At 44.7% G+C, this 16,287-nt stretch overlaps 1 protein-coding gene across 1 annotated transcript; it reads left to right on the plus strand.

The window, feature by feature from the left end:
• The first annotated feature begins 210 nt into the window (after nt 1-210).
• ppp1r7 (protein phosphatase 1, regulatory (inhibitor) subunit 7) lies at nt 211-15,729 on the plus strand. The gene is made up of 10 exons (XM_017723181.2): nt 211-354; nt 3,774-3,872; nt 3,977-4,032; nt 5,047-5,112; nt 5,813-5,943; nt 8,122-8,284; nt 8,579-8,695; nt 8,803-8,907; nt 10,153-10,239; nt 11,706-15,729. Exons 1-10 carry the CDS (start codon nt 315-317, stop codon nt 11,880-11,882), a joined length of 1,041 nt encoding a protein of 346 aa, XP_017578670.1. The 5' UTR covers nt 211-314; the 3' UTR covers nt 11,883-15,729.
• Nucleotides 15,730-16,287: the final 558 nt, after the last annotated feature.

A 16,287-nucleotide genomic window follows, 5' to 3' on the forward strand; every position in this document is an offset into this window, starting at 1 on the left:
AATGCGTGGCCGCGACTTATTAAGGCGTGGGAACGAGATCCTAATACGTGGCCACGACTTAGCACGCCGCGATCTCGTTCCCACGCCTTACTAAGTCGTGGCCACGCATTATTATTATTATTATTATTATTATTATTATTTTATTTCTACGGGATGTCGCCAGCGGGGCTCCGTATTGCGCTGTCAAATATCGGTGATCCGCCTTAATGGAAGCAACTGCAGCCGGCTGGAGATAAATATGCAAGCACGCTGCCTTCTGATTGGCTGGCGGCGCTGTCAATCATCGCCCTGTGGGTGGGTCGAGACGGAGTGAAATGGCGAGCCTGTCTGTTAGCGAGCCGCAGGAGATGGAAGGTGAAGATTAATAATCCGTTTATTCCGAGCTTCGGTGTTGCTGTGCGAGGCGGTGGGCGCTGCTCTGTTCGCGCCGTCCTGGTCTTTAAGCCCAGGCGGGGTTTGTTTCCGCAGCTGTCGGCGTTTGTGCGGCTTCACGCCGTCCATTCAGTGTTTACGTTCACGGCGCTGGTTAGCTTTAGCATTAGCTTAGCTTAGCTTTAGCTGTAGCTGCCAGCGCCCGGGCTGCTCTGGTTCTCTTATCTCCGGCTTTACTGCGGCTGTTTTTATTAAACCAGATCTGCGATTTTCCCCCGTCCGAGCCTTTCAGACCCGACCGAGCCCCGCCACGGACACGGAGCTGACCGCGCTAAGCTATGCTAAGCTAACCAGCTAACCTGCAGTACTGGGTGACTAGGTTAGCTTAGCTGGTCTGTCGAGAGGAATGATGATGATGATGATGATGATGTGTTTACACATCATGCGCACCTGAAAATCTTTCTCCGGGGGTTTTCGAGTAAAAGGAGTGGCTCTAATTAGAACCGCGCGTGATATGGAGAACCTTTTGCGTGCTTAAATGGTTCTCTGAGTGATGTGTAGAACCATATGCAGCACATAGAACAGCGCGTCTGAAGCATCGCTGCTGAAGACTGGACGACCAGCCTGTCGAGTCCGGACTGTTTACAGCTTTACATCATGTACCGTTCAAAAACATCGATTCCAGGGGTTCTCTAGTAAAAGGAATGGCTCTAATTAGAACCATGCGTGATATGGAGAACCTTTTGCGTGCTTAAATGGTTCTTCAGAGTGATGGAGAATGTGTTGTAAGTGGTTCTGCTATTGGTGCGATGTCAAGATCGTGTATAGTAGAGCTTTTTTGGTGCTATGTAGAACCGTTTTTCAGTGGAACCATATTCAGCACATCTGGTGTTCATGTACTGTTAAAAAAATTGGTTTCCAGGGGTTCTCTAGTAAAAGGAATGGCTTTAATTAGAACCATGCGTGATATGGAGAACCTTTTGCATGCTTAAATGGTTCTCTGCGTGGTAAATGGTTCTGTGTAGCACCGAAAAGGGTTCTGCTATTGGTACGCCGTTAGGTTTGTATACTGTAGAGCTTTTTTGGTGCTATGTAGAACCATTTTTCAAAAATAGAACCGTATACAGCACATCTGGTATTCATGTACTGTTTAAAAAAAAACATTGGTTTTCAGGGGTTCTCTAGTAAAAGAAGTGGCTCTAATTAGAACCATGCATGATATGGAGAGCCTTTTGTGTGCTTGAATGGTTCTGTGCATGGTGAAATGGTTCTAGATTGATGGAGAATGTGTTGTAAGGTAAATGGTTTTGTGTAGCACCGAAAAGGGTTCTGCTATTGTTACACTGTCAGGCTTGTATGCAGTAGAACCTTTTTTGTTCTATGTAGAACCATTTTTGAAAACAGGACCATGTACAGCACGTCTGGCGTACTGATCTGACTAGCTCACCTGCGTTGCTGCTCGGTGCAGGATGACTGCAGCCGGTCTAGATATCCTATACGCTCAAAAGACGGGTGTTCTAAGGTTCTTTAGTAAAGCAAATGGTTCTCATAATTTTAATTTGCCCAGATGTTTTTTGTGTATGGTGAAATGGTTCCTTTTTGAAAATGGTTCTGTACAGCACCAAAAAGGGTTCTGGTGTTGCTATGATGTCAGGCTTATATCTTCAATTGAAGAACCATTTTTGGTGCTGTACAGAACCACATGCAACAAACTCTCCCATCAGTCTGAAGAACCGTTTAAGCATGAGATGGTTCCTTTACTGAAGAACCCTTGAAGAACCTCTTTACGTGTACATGTCCTGCGGTTCTATGTCATCAGGTTCTAATGCTCTCTAACTATTGACGTGCCTGATGGATGATCATTAATCAGGATGATGATAAAATATCATCACTGCTTAAAGAACAAACAGTCGCATGTTTTGTGAAAAGTAGTGCAGTTTAGTGCAGTGCAGATATTTTATAATAATAATAATAATAATAATAATATTGAGAATAATAACAATACAAATATTATAAAAATAAAATCACCACAATAATAATATAATATTGTAATTTTATTATTATATTTTGCAATAATGTTGTTAGCAAGTTCTTGCACTACATGTTCTAGTTATAATAAATAAGATCATTATTATTATTATTATTATTATGATGATGATGATGATGAAGATGCAAGGAGTAGAGGTTGTAAAGGTGGATGACTTCAAATATCTTGGGTCAACCATCCAGAGCAATGGACAGTGTAGAAAAGAGGTGAAGAAGAGGGTGCAGGCAGGATGGAGAGGGTGGAGACGGGTGTCAGGGCTGATGTGTGACAGAAGGATAGCAGCAAGAGTGAAAGGGAAGGTCTACAAGACAGTAGTGCGTCCTGCTATGATGTCTGGTTTGGAGACTGTGGCTCTGTCTAAAAGACAGGAGGCTGAGCTGGAGGTGGTGGAGATGAAGATGCTGAGATTTTCGTTGGGAGTGACCAGGATGGACAAGATTAGAAATGAGCAGATCAGAGGGACGGTGAAGGTGGAGCAGTTTGGAGATAAAGCCAGAGAGGCCAGGTTGAGATGGTTTGGACATGTGTTGAGGAGGAATAGTGGATATACTGGGCAAAGAATGTTGGAGATGGAGCTGCCGGGTAGAAGGAGAAGAGGTAGACCTCAGAGAAGGTTTATGGATGTAGTGAAGGTGGACATGGAGATGGTTGGTGTGAAAGTAGAGGAGGCAGTGGATAGGGCGAGATGGAGGCAGATGATCCGCTGTGGCGACCCCTAAAGGGAGCAGCCGAAAGAAGAAGAGGAAGAGGAAGAAGAAGAAGAAGAATAATGTTTCATAGTGTTTTTATTTGTGGCACTACATGTTCTGTATTGTCTGTTCATCACGTCTCAGAAAATCTAAAAATTGTGATCGTGAAATTGTCTTTGCCATTATTGGCTATTATATATATATATATATATAGTGTGTGTGTGTGTATATATAATTACTATATGTCTTCATTTGGGATTGATGAGGCATTTTCATGAAGTTAGATTGAATTTTATAGTTAATAAGTTGAATCTCCTCTCTTGGGAAAAGTTTCCTTAGTTGGATGGGATTTACGGAAAAGAACACAAACTGATACGGAACCTTTACATTTAAACTCTGAAAAGGTTCTCCAGTTCTGCGCCGCTGTTCAGTTCCTTGTTTTTGTTTTCCGTTCCACCTTAACCGGAACAGCGGTTGCATTGTGGTGCCTGTACAGGCGCATCTGTAACTGCTGCACCGTTTAAGGTGGAACGGAAAATTCTAGGAAGGTTCCAGCTTAAGCTCCTTTGTGGGTTCTTTAGAGGAACCAGGCGTTTTTCTCTGTTTTTTGGTGCGTTTGTTGGTAAGAGGGCTTTAGACCAAACTGTGTTTGTTGTTCCGTGAAGTTGACAGGAGGGGCGAGTCCGAGGAGTCCGGCGACGATGAGACCAAGAGGAAGAGTCTTAATGGAGAGGTTGAGATTGACGCCCAGCAGGCCTCCACAGGTGTGACCCCTGTTCTCAGACCGTTCTGCACGTAGGCGATCTCACGTTCTCCATCTGTTCTTTTGGTTTTAACCCTCATCTCTTCTTCCTGCCCCTCCTTACAGTTCCAGAGGAGTCGCCTGTTGACATGGACACCATAACGCTTGACCCTAATGAAGAGGTGAGCGGGCCGACTTGTTCATGGGGTTTTTTTCTGTGATGCTGTTTAAAGTTGAGACGCTTCATTTAAACTTTAACCTCTTTAAACTCCACGGGACCACCGGTGGTCCCAAACCGCACTCGGTCATGTTCTCCATATCGTTCATACTCCATCAGCTCCATTCAGAAGCTGGGCGTCGTGTGAGGCTGTAGCTCTTCTCTCCAGTCTAATAGACGGTGACGTCATTTTAAACCCTTATAATAAAAGAAGCTGAACTCAGTTTGTTTTTCTACTGAAAGTCGACCCGTTTTTCCCCAAATCTGGGCTCTAAACTAGAAACAGACGGCGTCTCTTCAGTGATCTGCTCTGGAAACATCACTTTTAGAGAACAACACAAAGAGCGGCGCAGATTTTTGGACTTTAGCAGTAAATTGTGAGCGTGTAGTGAAATGTGGAGATCATAAAACACACGATCTGTTAGTTTGAGGGGCTTTTATAAAATAACTAAAATAAAATTTACATTTATTTCATGCAGTTACTGAATAATTCGTCTTATGATTTGGTCCCGAACATCCAGATGAAGAATAAGAGGTCGAGACCGCTGCTTAACATGCAGCCGTGCTTGGAGCCACTAATTAGTTATGCTGTGATGCTCCTCCCAGTTTGTTCTGAGTGACGGCGACTCGTTGAGCTGCTTCATACGCGAGTGAAGACTGCTGGTTCTGCATAGCCGCGAAAATGAGTGACCATCATCCCTAAAACGCAGGGCTGTGACGATCTGCACGTTTCAGGACGCTCCCTTTAAAAAGAGGGGTTTTCAGTGGTTCTTTAGTAAAGGCAATGGTTCTGTTTAGAACATGCGTAAATGGTTCTTTGCATGGCGGTGGTTTTTCAGATTGATGCAGGATGATTTTGAAAGTGGCAGTAAACTAAGCGTGTAGTGATGTGTGTAGATCATAAAACACGTTCTGTTCATTTCTGGGGTCATTTGACGGGGGGTGTTCAGACTTTTCCCTGTAAATGATTTCTCCTCAGGATGTGGATCTGGTTCACTGTCGAATTGGGAAGATTGAGGGGCTGGAAGTTCTGCAGAAGGCTAAGGTGAGTGCCTCATTGCTGTAACTGGGAAAGATGAATATCACGCGCTTAAATGTGAATTTTAGACTAATTGCTGTCGTGGCTGTATTAAAAAAAGCAGGTGTCCGTTTTTTTTAATGACGTTTAATTTTTCACGCCGCTTGAGCTCAGCAGCTGCCTTTACGCTGTGTGTAATCTCATGATGATTAGACCGATCGACACGCTCCAGAATGACTTGGAATAGAAGTTATTTACGTTTACATTGAAAGCCGAGAACGTTTCTGCCTTCTCCTGTAAATTTACCGGTTTGGAGTTGCTTGTTTTGACTTGGGTGGCCACGATATTAAAGCCACAAGAGCCGCATTGTTATACTGCAGTTATAAGGTGTTATGTACAAAATAATCCTGGCTTATTAATTCCCTCTAATCTCTTTAATGCGCAGCCTTACTGCTTATATGAAACGGTAAAATACAGTATAATAAAATGCATCCATGTTCAAAGTATTTTATCGCAGTAAACTTTTATTCTAATTTGTAATAACTTGCCACATTAGTACAGAGGTCAGTATTGAGTACTTCAGACGCGGCTCGTCCAGTGAGTTCAGACCAGAGCTGTCCGTTTGTGATAGTTGATGCTGTCCATATTCTGTTACGTGCACTGTAGACGTGTCTTTAATAGCTTTCGCGCAAGAAAACGCTGGGCTAAAAGTGCCGTGTGCTGTCAGACTCTTTCTCTCAGACAAAACCTGATCAAAAAGATCGAGAACTTGGAGAGCCTGGCCTCGCTGCGGGAGCTGGACCTCTACGACAACCAGATCCGCAAACTGGAGAACCTGCAGGCCCTCACAGAGCTGGAGTGAGTTACAAACGTCCAGCAGCAGGATTTCACTCCCTTTACCTGCTCAGACCACGTGTCGAATGCAAGGCCCGCGGGCCGATACTACAGTTCCCAGCATGCACTGCAACGTAATGTGTGCTCCCACACTCTTACCAACAACAACCACAAAGACAAGATACCAGGTGTCCAGTTCAGGCGAATGGGCAATTAAATAAACTGCTGCACTAAGGACATTTAAAGAGGTCTAACAGTGTTCTGCAGCTGTTGTGGTCTGTTTATTAAATTAGCAGCTTTTTTGTTTGTGAGATTACTTTTGAATCATTTAGGTATTTAGTGCCTATTTTTTTTGCTGCCGTAGTTTTAGCGTGTTTTGAATAAACGACGCCCGGTTTGGGGTCGAGGCAAAAGGTTAAGTAAAAGTATGATAAGAACGCAGCCGTGGATTTCTTGAGATTTTTAATAGGAATATTAGAAAACACAAAACCAGGATAAAATGACAACAGAAAAGCACATATGTGACTAAAATGTATATAATGCATGTTTCTGCTGTCGGAGGAAAACCTGGTATCTCCGTTTTTGTTGTTTTTCAGTTTTTGACAGAATTTGAAAATACCTGTTGTCCTTTACATTGTGTTTAAATTTCATGATGAAGGGACTGAAAGAAACGGCCCAGAATGACTTGCTAATAATTCTGGTTCCATTCACTCACATTAAAAGTGAAGTAGGTTTTTTCCTTCTGTAAAGTTATAATTTTGGTTGGAGATACAAGTTTTTTCCTTTACTGAGTTTTACTTATTGGGGGAAAAAAAACATACTAAACAAATCTTAAATGTCCCAGAACATAATGTCCTATATATATATTTTCTCTGCATGCTAAACTCAGCTGATTATATATAAAAATGTGTGTGTAAAATGTAATATATATATACACTATATTTCCAAAAGTTCTCGCTCACTTCCATGGCCACAGGTGTATAAAGCCGAGCCCCTAGGCCTGCAGACTGCTTCTACAGACATTAGTGAAAGAATGGGTCGCTCTCAGGAGCTCAGTGAATTCCAGCGTGGTACCGTGATCGGACGCCACCTGTGCAGCAAGTCCAGTCGTGAAATTTCCTCACTACTAAATATTCCACAGTCCACTGTCAGTGGGATTATAACAAAGTGGAAGCGATTGGGAACGACAGCAGCTCAGCCACAAAGTGGTCAGCCACGTAAAATGACAGAGCGGTCAGCGGATGCTGAGGGGCATAGTGCGCAGAGGTCACCGACTTTCTGCAGAGTCAATCACTACAGACCTCCAAACTTCATGTGGCCTTCAGATCAGCTCAAGAACAGCGTAGAGAGCTTCATGGAATGGGTTTCCATGGCCGAGCAGCTGCATCCAAGCCTTACATCACCAAGCGCAATGCAAAGTGTGGAATGCAGTGGTGTAAAGCGCCGCCACTGGACTCTAGAGCAGTGGAGACGTGTTCTCTGGAGTGACCAATCACGCTTCTCCGTCTGGAAATCCGATGGACGAGTCTGGGTTTGGAGGTTGCCAGGAGACGGTACTTGTCTGACTGCATTGTGCCGAGTGTAAAGTTTGGTGGAGGGGGGATCATGGTGTGGGGTTGTTTTTCAGGAGTTGGGCTCGGCCCCTTAGTTCCAGTGAAAGGAACTCTTAAAGCTTCAGCACCAAGAGATTCTGGACAATTTCACGCTCCCAACTTTGTGGGAACAGTTTGGGGACGGCCCCTTCCTGCTCCAACATGACTGGACACCAGTGCACAAAGCAGGTCCATAAAGACATGGATGAGCCAGTTTGGTGTGAAAGAACTGGACTGGCCTGCACAGAGTCCTGACCTCAACCCCATAGAACACCTTTGGGATGAATTAGAGCGGAGACTGTGAGCCAGGCCTTCTCGTCCAACATCAGTGTCTGACCTCACAAATGTGCTTCTGGAAGAACGGTCAGAAATTCCCATAAACACTCCTAGCCCTTGTGGAAAGCCTTCCCAGAAGAGCTGAAGCTGTTATAGCTGCAAAGGGTGGGCCGACATCATATTAGACCCCATGGATTAAGAATGGGACGTCACTCAAGTTCATGTGTGTGTGAAGCCAGACGAGCGAATACTTTTGGAAATATAGAGTATATATGTGTTTATTAGAGCTGACGACTGATTAAACTACTCCATTCTGTTCTTGTGAACGTGACAGGCAGCTAGACGCATCATTTAACCTCCTGAGGAAGATCGAAGGTTTGGATCGACTAACGAAGCTCAAGAAGCTTTTCCTGCTGCACAACAAGATAACCAACATCGCTAACCTTGAACACCTCACTGGCCTTCACATGCTGGAGCTGGGGTCCAATCGCATCAGGGTGAGTGGGCTTAGGGTCACTGCACTGGTAACGTCCCTCTGGATAACTGGTCCCACTGAAAGAACATGGTGTGAAGTTCTACAGCTGCTGTACAGACGTCTTCGGTTAATTTACAAAGCTGTTCAAGAAAATTACGTTTCATGTAAACATTTAGTGACGGGATTCAGCAGCTGCCCTTTGGCTTCTGTTACACATTCAGGGAACCGCTGTCGGACGTGAGGTACAGCTGGACAGGGGAGGTAAAGCCGATCTCACATGTTTGCCGGTTTCACCTGTGTTTGGTTTTTCTTCTAGGTTATCGAGGATCTAGACACTCTGGCCTCTCTGGATAGCTTGTTTCTTGGCACTAATAAAATCAGTCAGCTACAGAATCTCGATGGGCTGCATAACCTGACTGTCCTCAGTATTCAGGTACGCTTCATTCAGTCTCGCTCGTACATGCAGGATCGTAAAACATTGCATCCTTTCCACGCTCCTTTCTTCTTCCTCATCCTCTTACTTCTCCTTCTGCTTGGCAGAGCAATCGTATCACAAAGCTAGAGGGCCTCCAGAACCTGGTTAACCTGCGGGAGCTCTACCTGAGTCACAACGGCATTGAGGTTATTGAAGGCCTGGAGAATAATGTAAGTCCGAAAGAGACAATTTACACCGGTCATGCGTAACTTTCTGATCACCTCCTCGTTTCTGCGCTCACTGTCCACTTTATCAGCTCCTCTTACTGTATAGCTGCACTCTGTAGTTCTACAGTTACAGACTGTAGTCCATCTGTTTCTCTGATACTCTGTTACCCTGTTCTTCAGTGGTCAGGACCCCCATGGACCCTCACAGAGCAGGTACTGTTTGGGTGGTGGGTCATTCTCAGCACTGCAGTAACACTGACGTGGTGGTGGTGTGTTAGTGTGTGCTGCGCTGGAGCGAGTGGATCAGACACAGCAGTGCTGCTGGAGTTTTTAAACACTGTGTCCACTCACTGTCCACTCCGTTAGACACTCCTATCTTGTCGGTCCACCTTGTAGATGTAAAGTCAGAGATGACAGTTTGTGTTGGTCATCCTCTAGTCCTTCGTCAGTGCCCACAGGACGCTGCCCACAGGACGCTGCCCACAGGACGCTGCCCACAGGACGCTGCTGGCTGGATATTTTTGGTTGGTGGACTATTCTCAGTCCAGCAGCGACACTGAGGTGTTTAAAAACTCCAGCAGCACTGCTGTGTCTGATCCACTCAGATCAGCACAACACACACTAACACACCACCACCACCACGTCAGTGTTACTGCAGTGCTGAGATTGACCCACCACCCAAATAGTACCTGCTCTGTGAGGGTCCCTTCATAGTGTTGGCCCATACCTAAAGTTAGTTGGTCCACCAGTTTCCTGAGGCAAACGCATGCAAACTGACGTGAAGTGACCGTTCAACGAATCCAGAACGAGCAGTTGTTGAAGTCTCGTGTCCGTGTGGGTCGTGTGTACTGAGGAGTGAACGGTACGTTTTGAAGCTCTTTTAAAAAGCACTACATGGAACTGTGCCGTTTACAGAGGAGGAAACCTCGTTATTAATAATATAATAACTTGTCCAAACTGGAGTTCAGGTTCCTTAAATAATGGATTGAAGGAAGGGAAAGAAACTGGGACGCGTTCCGATCCTCTCATAACTGCCTCAGATGGTTTCAGAGGAGCTTCGTGATCCTAAAATCATTTCATATTTGAAACCCTCTGATGGACCCAGAGGGAATTCGTGTCGCTCATGTCCAGCTTTTCCTTTGTTCAGTTTCCTCCTGTTTCCCCAGAATATCTACAGAGCCGCTCTGTCTTTTATCGTCCTCTGCTCAGTTCCTCTGTTTTCATTTTACCTTTTTTTTTTTTTTACAGAAAAAGCTGACAACCCTGGACATTGCAGCGAACAGGATAAAGAAAATTGAAAACATAAGTCACTTATCAGACCTGCAGGAATTCTGGGTAAGTGTCAGAAGCCGGTTTTCTCACTGTGGGACTGTGTTCAGGATCGTTCTGATGGCATTTCCACCTGAACGCCGTACAGAACGCTTACATTACAGATGATGACATCCTAGCTAATTAAATCATTAGTCTAATCAATTCTTCTAACATTTCTCCTTATGAGATTGTTAGAAGTTAATTTTAGATTAATCAGTTCATTTCTAGATGTGTGTGTGTGTGTGTGTGTGTGTGTGTGTGTGTGTGTGTGTGTGTGTGTGTGTGTGTATCTATAAAATATATATAATAATATGTGGATGTGTGGTTTTTTTTTTTTTTTTTTTTTTTTTAATTTTAGTAAATATTTTGGCCCAACTGGAATGATTTTTTTATATGTGTATATATACTGTGTGTGTATACATCCCTGCTGTTGGGATAAAACCTTGTATCTCCATTTTTGCCATTTTCCAGTTTTGACATAATTTGAAAATACCTGTTGTCCTTTACATTGTGTGTAAATTTCATGATGAATGGACCAAAAGAAACGGCCCAGAATGACTTGGTAATGGTTCTGGTTCCATTGACTTCCATTAAAAGTAAAGTAGGTTTTTTCCTTCTCCCGTAAAGTCCTGTAAAGGAGATACAAGGTTTTGTTCCAACAACAGTGATTATATATATCTCTCTCACACACACACACACACACACGCTAGGGGTGGGAATCTTTAGGCGCCTCATGGTTCAATTCAGTTTGATTTGATTACGACTCAGAGGCTGCGATGCGCTTATGAAGCGATTATCGATGCATCTGATTTCTGTTTCCTCACTGTGTCAGTTTTTGTAATGACAGTCAGTCGCATTCATAAGCGCTGCAGTTGGTTTACTGGCAACTTAAATCTGCAACGAGAGACTGCCAAACACTAAAAAGCTGCGAAGATGAAGCTTCTCTTTTGAATTTTCCCGTTCCACCTTAACTCAGAATTTAAGGTGGAACGGAAAAATTCGAAGAAGAATCTGGAGACTAAGAAGCGACTTCAGCCTTGGATGTTGTGGCTCTCAAGGTGGATTGACTTTGTCTCTTCTTAACATTTGGGTTGCAGCTCCTGACCCGGTCGGATTTCTCGCTCATCCGGGTGTGTTTTTATGTGCCGCCACAGACTGACTGGGCGCTGCGCTTACCCACTTCCGAGTTCCGCCTTTTGCGTTCCCTCGACATTCCGTTCTAAATGAAATGCATGTAAACACAATAAAATAATTTTTTACAAATGTTAACTTGCTGACCTACGAAAACAGTCCAGCTCCACTTTCAGAAATCACACGTTTCCCTCTAAACTAATTCCGTCAGTGCTATTTAAGAACAAAAATCCGTAGTTCCTCCAAACTGTGGAACCTGCGTTGTGGAGTTCTGCGGAAGGGCGTTAGAAGAAGCCGATGTGTTGACCGATCGCCGCCCGCTCCTTGCATTTCACTGTTCTCCTCTGTATTTTTCTCAGATGAACGACAACCAGATAGAAAACTGGAGCGACCTGGACGAGCTGAAGAACGCCAAAGGTTTACAGACGGTGTATCTGGAGCGAAACCCCCTGCAGAAGGACCCTCAGTACAGGCGCAAGATCATGCTGGCCTTGCCCAGCGTCCGGCAGATCGACGCTACCTTCATTCGCTTCTGACCCCATGACCTCCGGCCCCACCCCCACCTACCATAACCCTCCAAACAGACCTCTGAGGCCGGGTGGTCATTTCGTGGCTGGCCGTGGGCGTCCAGGCTAGCTTCAGGTCTCGGTGGGGATAATGAGTGGTGTTACGGTCACAGCACTGAGAGGCGTTTTCACTCGTATGCGGTTCAGATCGTCTGAATTACGAGGTCGTTAATTAATCAGAATGCTAATATTGCTGCACTGAGCTGACATCGTAAGGCTGGAAGCGGCACCCAAACCCCGCCCACCCCAGCGAGCTGTGGCAGGTTCAGGCTGCGGAGTGAGCGGCTGGTGTGCAGCAGTGTTGGTTTGCCTATGGCAGGTATGCAGCAACGTCGGCATATTGACTGCGTAACAACCTGGAAATTCGGAGAACGCAGTGAAGTTTGAGGGGAAAATGTACATCCGACAAAATATTTCAGCTTTTGGAATTGAAAGCATCTTGTCAAGTAAAATTGTCTTAAATCTCGTCGGCATAACTAACATTTCTCATAAGCTTGTTGTAATAATGCTCTGAAATAATTGAACGTATTTCTGGACTAAAAGGGTCGAAAACGTTCTGCATTTTGTTGTATTTTATTTTTTGTGTGGGTTCATTTACCGATTCATTCTTACGTGACCTTTTTTCTACCTCTGTTTATCCCAGGATGCGCCTTTTAAGACCGATATGCAAATGAGCTCTGCTCTGATTGGCTGCGCTGAAGAGCTTTTCGGTCTGAAACACTCCTTATAACTTCAGTGTGAGTGGGAGGGGCTAAACTGCTGTGGGCTGAATAGGGGGTTATATCGCTGCTGTCGGAAGGAAACCTTGTATCTCCAGTTTTTGATGTTGGCATAATTTGAAAAGACTTGTTACGTTTTTACGTTGCGTATGAATTTCATGATGAATGGATGAAAAGAAACGGCCACTTAGAAAAAAAATGTGGTTCCGTTGCCTTGCATTAAAAGTAAAGCAGGCTTGTCGTTCTCCTGCAAAGTCACCATTTAGAAGATCGAGGTTTTCTTCCGACGACAGCGAGGTGGAAATGCTTTTTGTGACATCACAAAAACGGCAAATTCAAACCAGATTATTTTTTCCAGCTTAGTTTCTGGAGTTGAAACCTTCCGGGCCTTTAAGTCATTTTACCTACACTGGTTCTTCTGGTTCTTCTTTAGTAGAGACATTGGTTCTATATAGAACCATGAACACTCCAAGAACCCTTTGCATGATTGAAGGGTTGTGAAAGGGTTCTTCAGACCGATGGAGAATGATGTGTTTTGAAAATGGTTCTATACAGCCCCAACAGTGGTTCTGCTTTTGCTACGACGTCAAGCTTGGAACAATATAAGAACCCATTATAAACGCGTTCTCCATCAATCCGAAGAACCCTTTCACGCTTGAGTGTTCATGGCTCAGTTTAGAACCATTTTCTTTACTGAAGAACCCAAAAGAACCGTTTTTACGAGTGTAGAGGAATTGATTTGTTTCATTGGCAGATCGTTCTGAGCATTTGTTGGTATAAAATGACTGAGAACAAGTGACGAGCGTCTTGAAACGTGTAGCGTAATCTTATCTGGAACACGCCGACTGGATTTAAGCTGTTTTCTTTACCAGGAGGGAGTTTTTGCGGCGTTTCTTGGTGAAACGGTGACGCTCACTGCTCATTTTCCCCGCTGAGAACAGCAGCAGCTCAGACCTGGAGCTCCTTTATGGACGTGTCCCCAACCACACAGTGACCCGCGACCTCGGAGGTCCGTGGAGCTTCGTATCAGAACTTGCCTCGTGTTCCTCACGCACACTCCAGCTGCTCTTCCTCTTCCGAAACCCTGCTTCTCCTCACTCTCAGACGAATAATATCACTCCACGCACTCCTGACGTGCAGACGCCCTTTACTCTCTCTCTCCATCACGTCCCTCCACCCTGCAGCGCGGCTGAACTTGGCTTCTAACGCGCCGCCTCCTATTCGAATCTTCCGTTCCACCTTAAATGCCGCGGCGTAGAACCGAAAGATCCATCTTTTATATCTGAATCGCAATTTAAGAGGCTCCCAATTTTTCAGTGGCCAGAGCTGCAGTTTTCTATTATGGCTTACACTCTTAAAGATGGTTCTTCAAGGTTCTTCAAGACAGTTCTTTAGTCAGTGGCAGGACAGTGGTTCTCTGTGGAACCATGAACACCCAAAGAACTGTTTGCATGATTAAAGGGTTCTTTGCATCATGACAGGTACACCCTGACGCCTGAGGTGTGTCGGTTTTCCCGTTCCACCTTAAGTGCCGTCAGAGGCTTCTTATTCCCAGCGACAGCATGTAAGTGCTGAACCGTTTCGGTGGAACGGAATAAGAAGCTAAACGCGGCTTTAACATTTAAAGAAATTAAATATTTAATAATTTAGTGACGTCATCATTATAACAGAAGAACCAAAGGCCAGACGTGCTCTAGCGTGAACTTGTTAACAGACGAGCTTGTTACTGTGACGTGACTTTGAGCACCAGGCCTCAAATGACCGCCTGCGAGTCCTGCAGTCTTAAGGTGGAACTGAACATTCTAACACTGGCTGGCTATTGAGACGTTTGACCGGCGCTATTGTACGGATTTCTTAAGCGTTCCTCTTTTTTTTTTTCCCCCCCCAAAAGGGAAATAAGATGAAATGCACACGTACCTTTTGTGTTACGCACTTATTTCACACGATAGGTTAGGATTTGATACCGGATCAGAGACGGTGGGCTTTTATTTATTTCACTTCTCCAGGCAGTACAGCCGGGAAAAAATCCAGCGCAAGCGTTTCCTCAGGCTGTGCTCACCTGTGCATGTAGACACGCTGGAGGACCGCTGTCATCTCAGTTTATCATCCATGTGATCTTGTGCCGAACGCTGTAGGTGCAGGAGGAAGAGCTGAAAGCTAGAAGATGGGCTCTTCTGTAATCGGCGGAGTCTTGCTCGAGCTTTGGAGCCGGACCTTCTCGGTCCTCGGCCGAAATGCAGCTAAATTTACCGAGTAAAACTTCCGAATCGAATGGACCGCCGGCCGGAAAAGGTCGTTTTGAGGGTTTTAAAGCCACAATTAATCGTTACAGAAGCTCATTTAAATCCAGACTGGGCATTTTTATGGGATACAAGCCGCTTCGATTGAATTGAACCACATCTGTTGGTCATTTGAACAGTACTAATTTAAAATTGACATTATTGGTGATGGGATTTATTGATTCCGGTCGTTTTAATAGAATAAATGAGGCATTATTGGTTCATGTAAGTGCGATTCTGCTGATGAATGTGGCTTTAATAGTGACCACAGTGAGTGAGTGAGTGGGTGGGTATAGATGAAGAGCGATTAAGGCAGTAAAATATCGCAGATACATGCAAGAACTAAAGGCTTTGATATGCAAATTGGATTAAAAGTGGGGGAGGGGCTTCAGCTAGTGAAGCTTTCGCATTAAAGGCGTCTTAAAGCGCCGGAGGTTCGGCTGGTGCTGCGTAAGAAAAGCCCGTTAGGAAGACGAAAGGAAAAAGGGACGCGTGATTTAACGGCGCTTAAGCAGATCCGCTGGTCTTTAAAGGAGGAGCTTGGTCCAGAATGCTAATGAAACCCTAGAGCAGTCATTTGGCGTTATGGGGCCAACTTGGGGCCTGTCAGCTTCCACTCATACATAATTAGCTACGTCAGCATGTTTGGTCGAGCGGGCCCTGCAGGGCTGTGGTACTTCAGACATGCCAGCTCTGTTTAGGATTGTTTCATATTTTATTTTATTTTAATTTTTAATTGGTTTACAAGTGCTTGGTTGACTGTTTTGAACTGAATGTATTATAAACAACAAAATAAACTTAATTTGAAAAGTGCTGATAGAGGTGGCTGTGAATGTGCATTAAATATCAAGATATTACTATTAAACAGTAACAATAGTATATTAACAGTATATTAACAGTATATTTAATGTGGGCCACATTATCACACTGATATGCCATAACAGTCATAATGATGTCTGGATCAGTGGATCAGACGCAGCAGCGCTGCTGGAGTTTTTAAACACTGTGTCCACTCACTGTCCACTCTATTAGACACTCCTACCTTGTCGGTCCACCTTGTAGATGTAAAGTCAGAGACGACAGCTCATCTGCTGCTGCACAGTTTGTGTTGGTCATCCTCTAGTCCTTCATCAGTGGTCACAGGACGCTGCCCACAGGACGCTGTTGGCTGGATATATTTGGTTGGTGGACTATTTTCAGTCCAGCAGCGACACTGAGGTGTTTAAAAACTCCGGCAGCACTGCTGTGTCTGATCTACTCGTACCAGCACAACACACACTAACACACCACCACCACGGCAGCGTTACTGCAGTGCTGAGAATGACCCACCACCCAAACAGTACCTGCTCTGTGAGGGTCCATGGGGGTCCTGACCAC

The sequence above is a fragment of the Pygocentrus nattereri genome, chromosome 19, assembly GCF_015220715.1.
Source record: "Pygocentrus nattereri isolate fPygNat1 chromosome 19, fPygNat1.pri, whole genome shotgun sequence".
Classification (NCBI taxonomy): Eukaryota; Metazoa; Chordata; class Actinopteri; order Characiformes; family Serrasalmidae; genus Pygocentrus; species Pygocentrus nattereri.

Coding starts and splice junctions, on each gene's coding strand:
- ppp1r7 (XM_017723181.2), top strand. CDS start 315: ATGGCGAGCCTGTCTGTTAGCGAGCCGCAGGAGATGGAAG. Junction 355..3,773: donor CGAGCCGCAGGAGATGGAAG/GTGAAGATTAAT, acceptor TGTTCCGTGAAG/TTGACAGGAGGGGCGAGTCC. Junction 8,696..8,802: donor TGACTGTCCTCAGTATTCAG/GTACGCTTCATT, acceptor TCTGCTTGGCAG/AGCAATCGTATCACAAAGCT.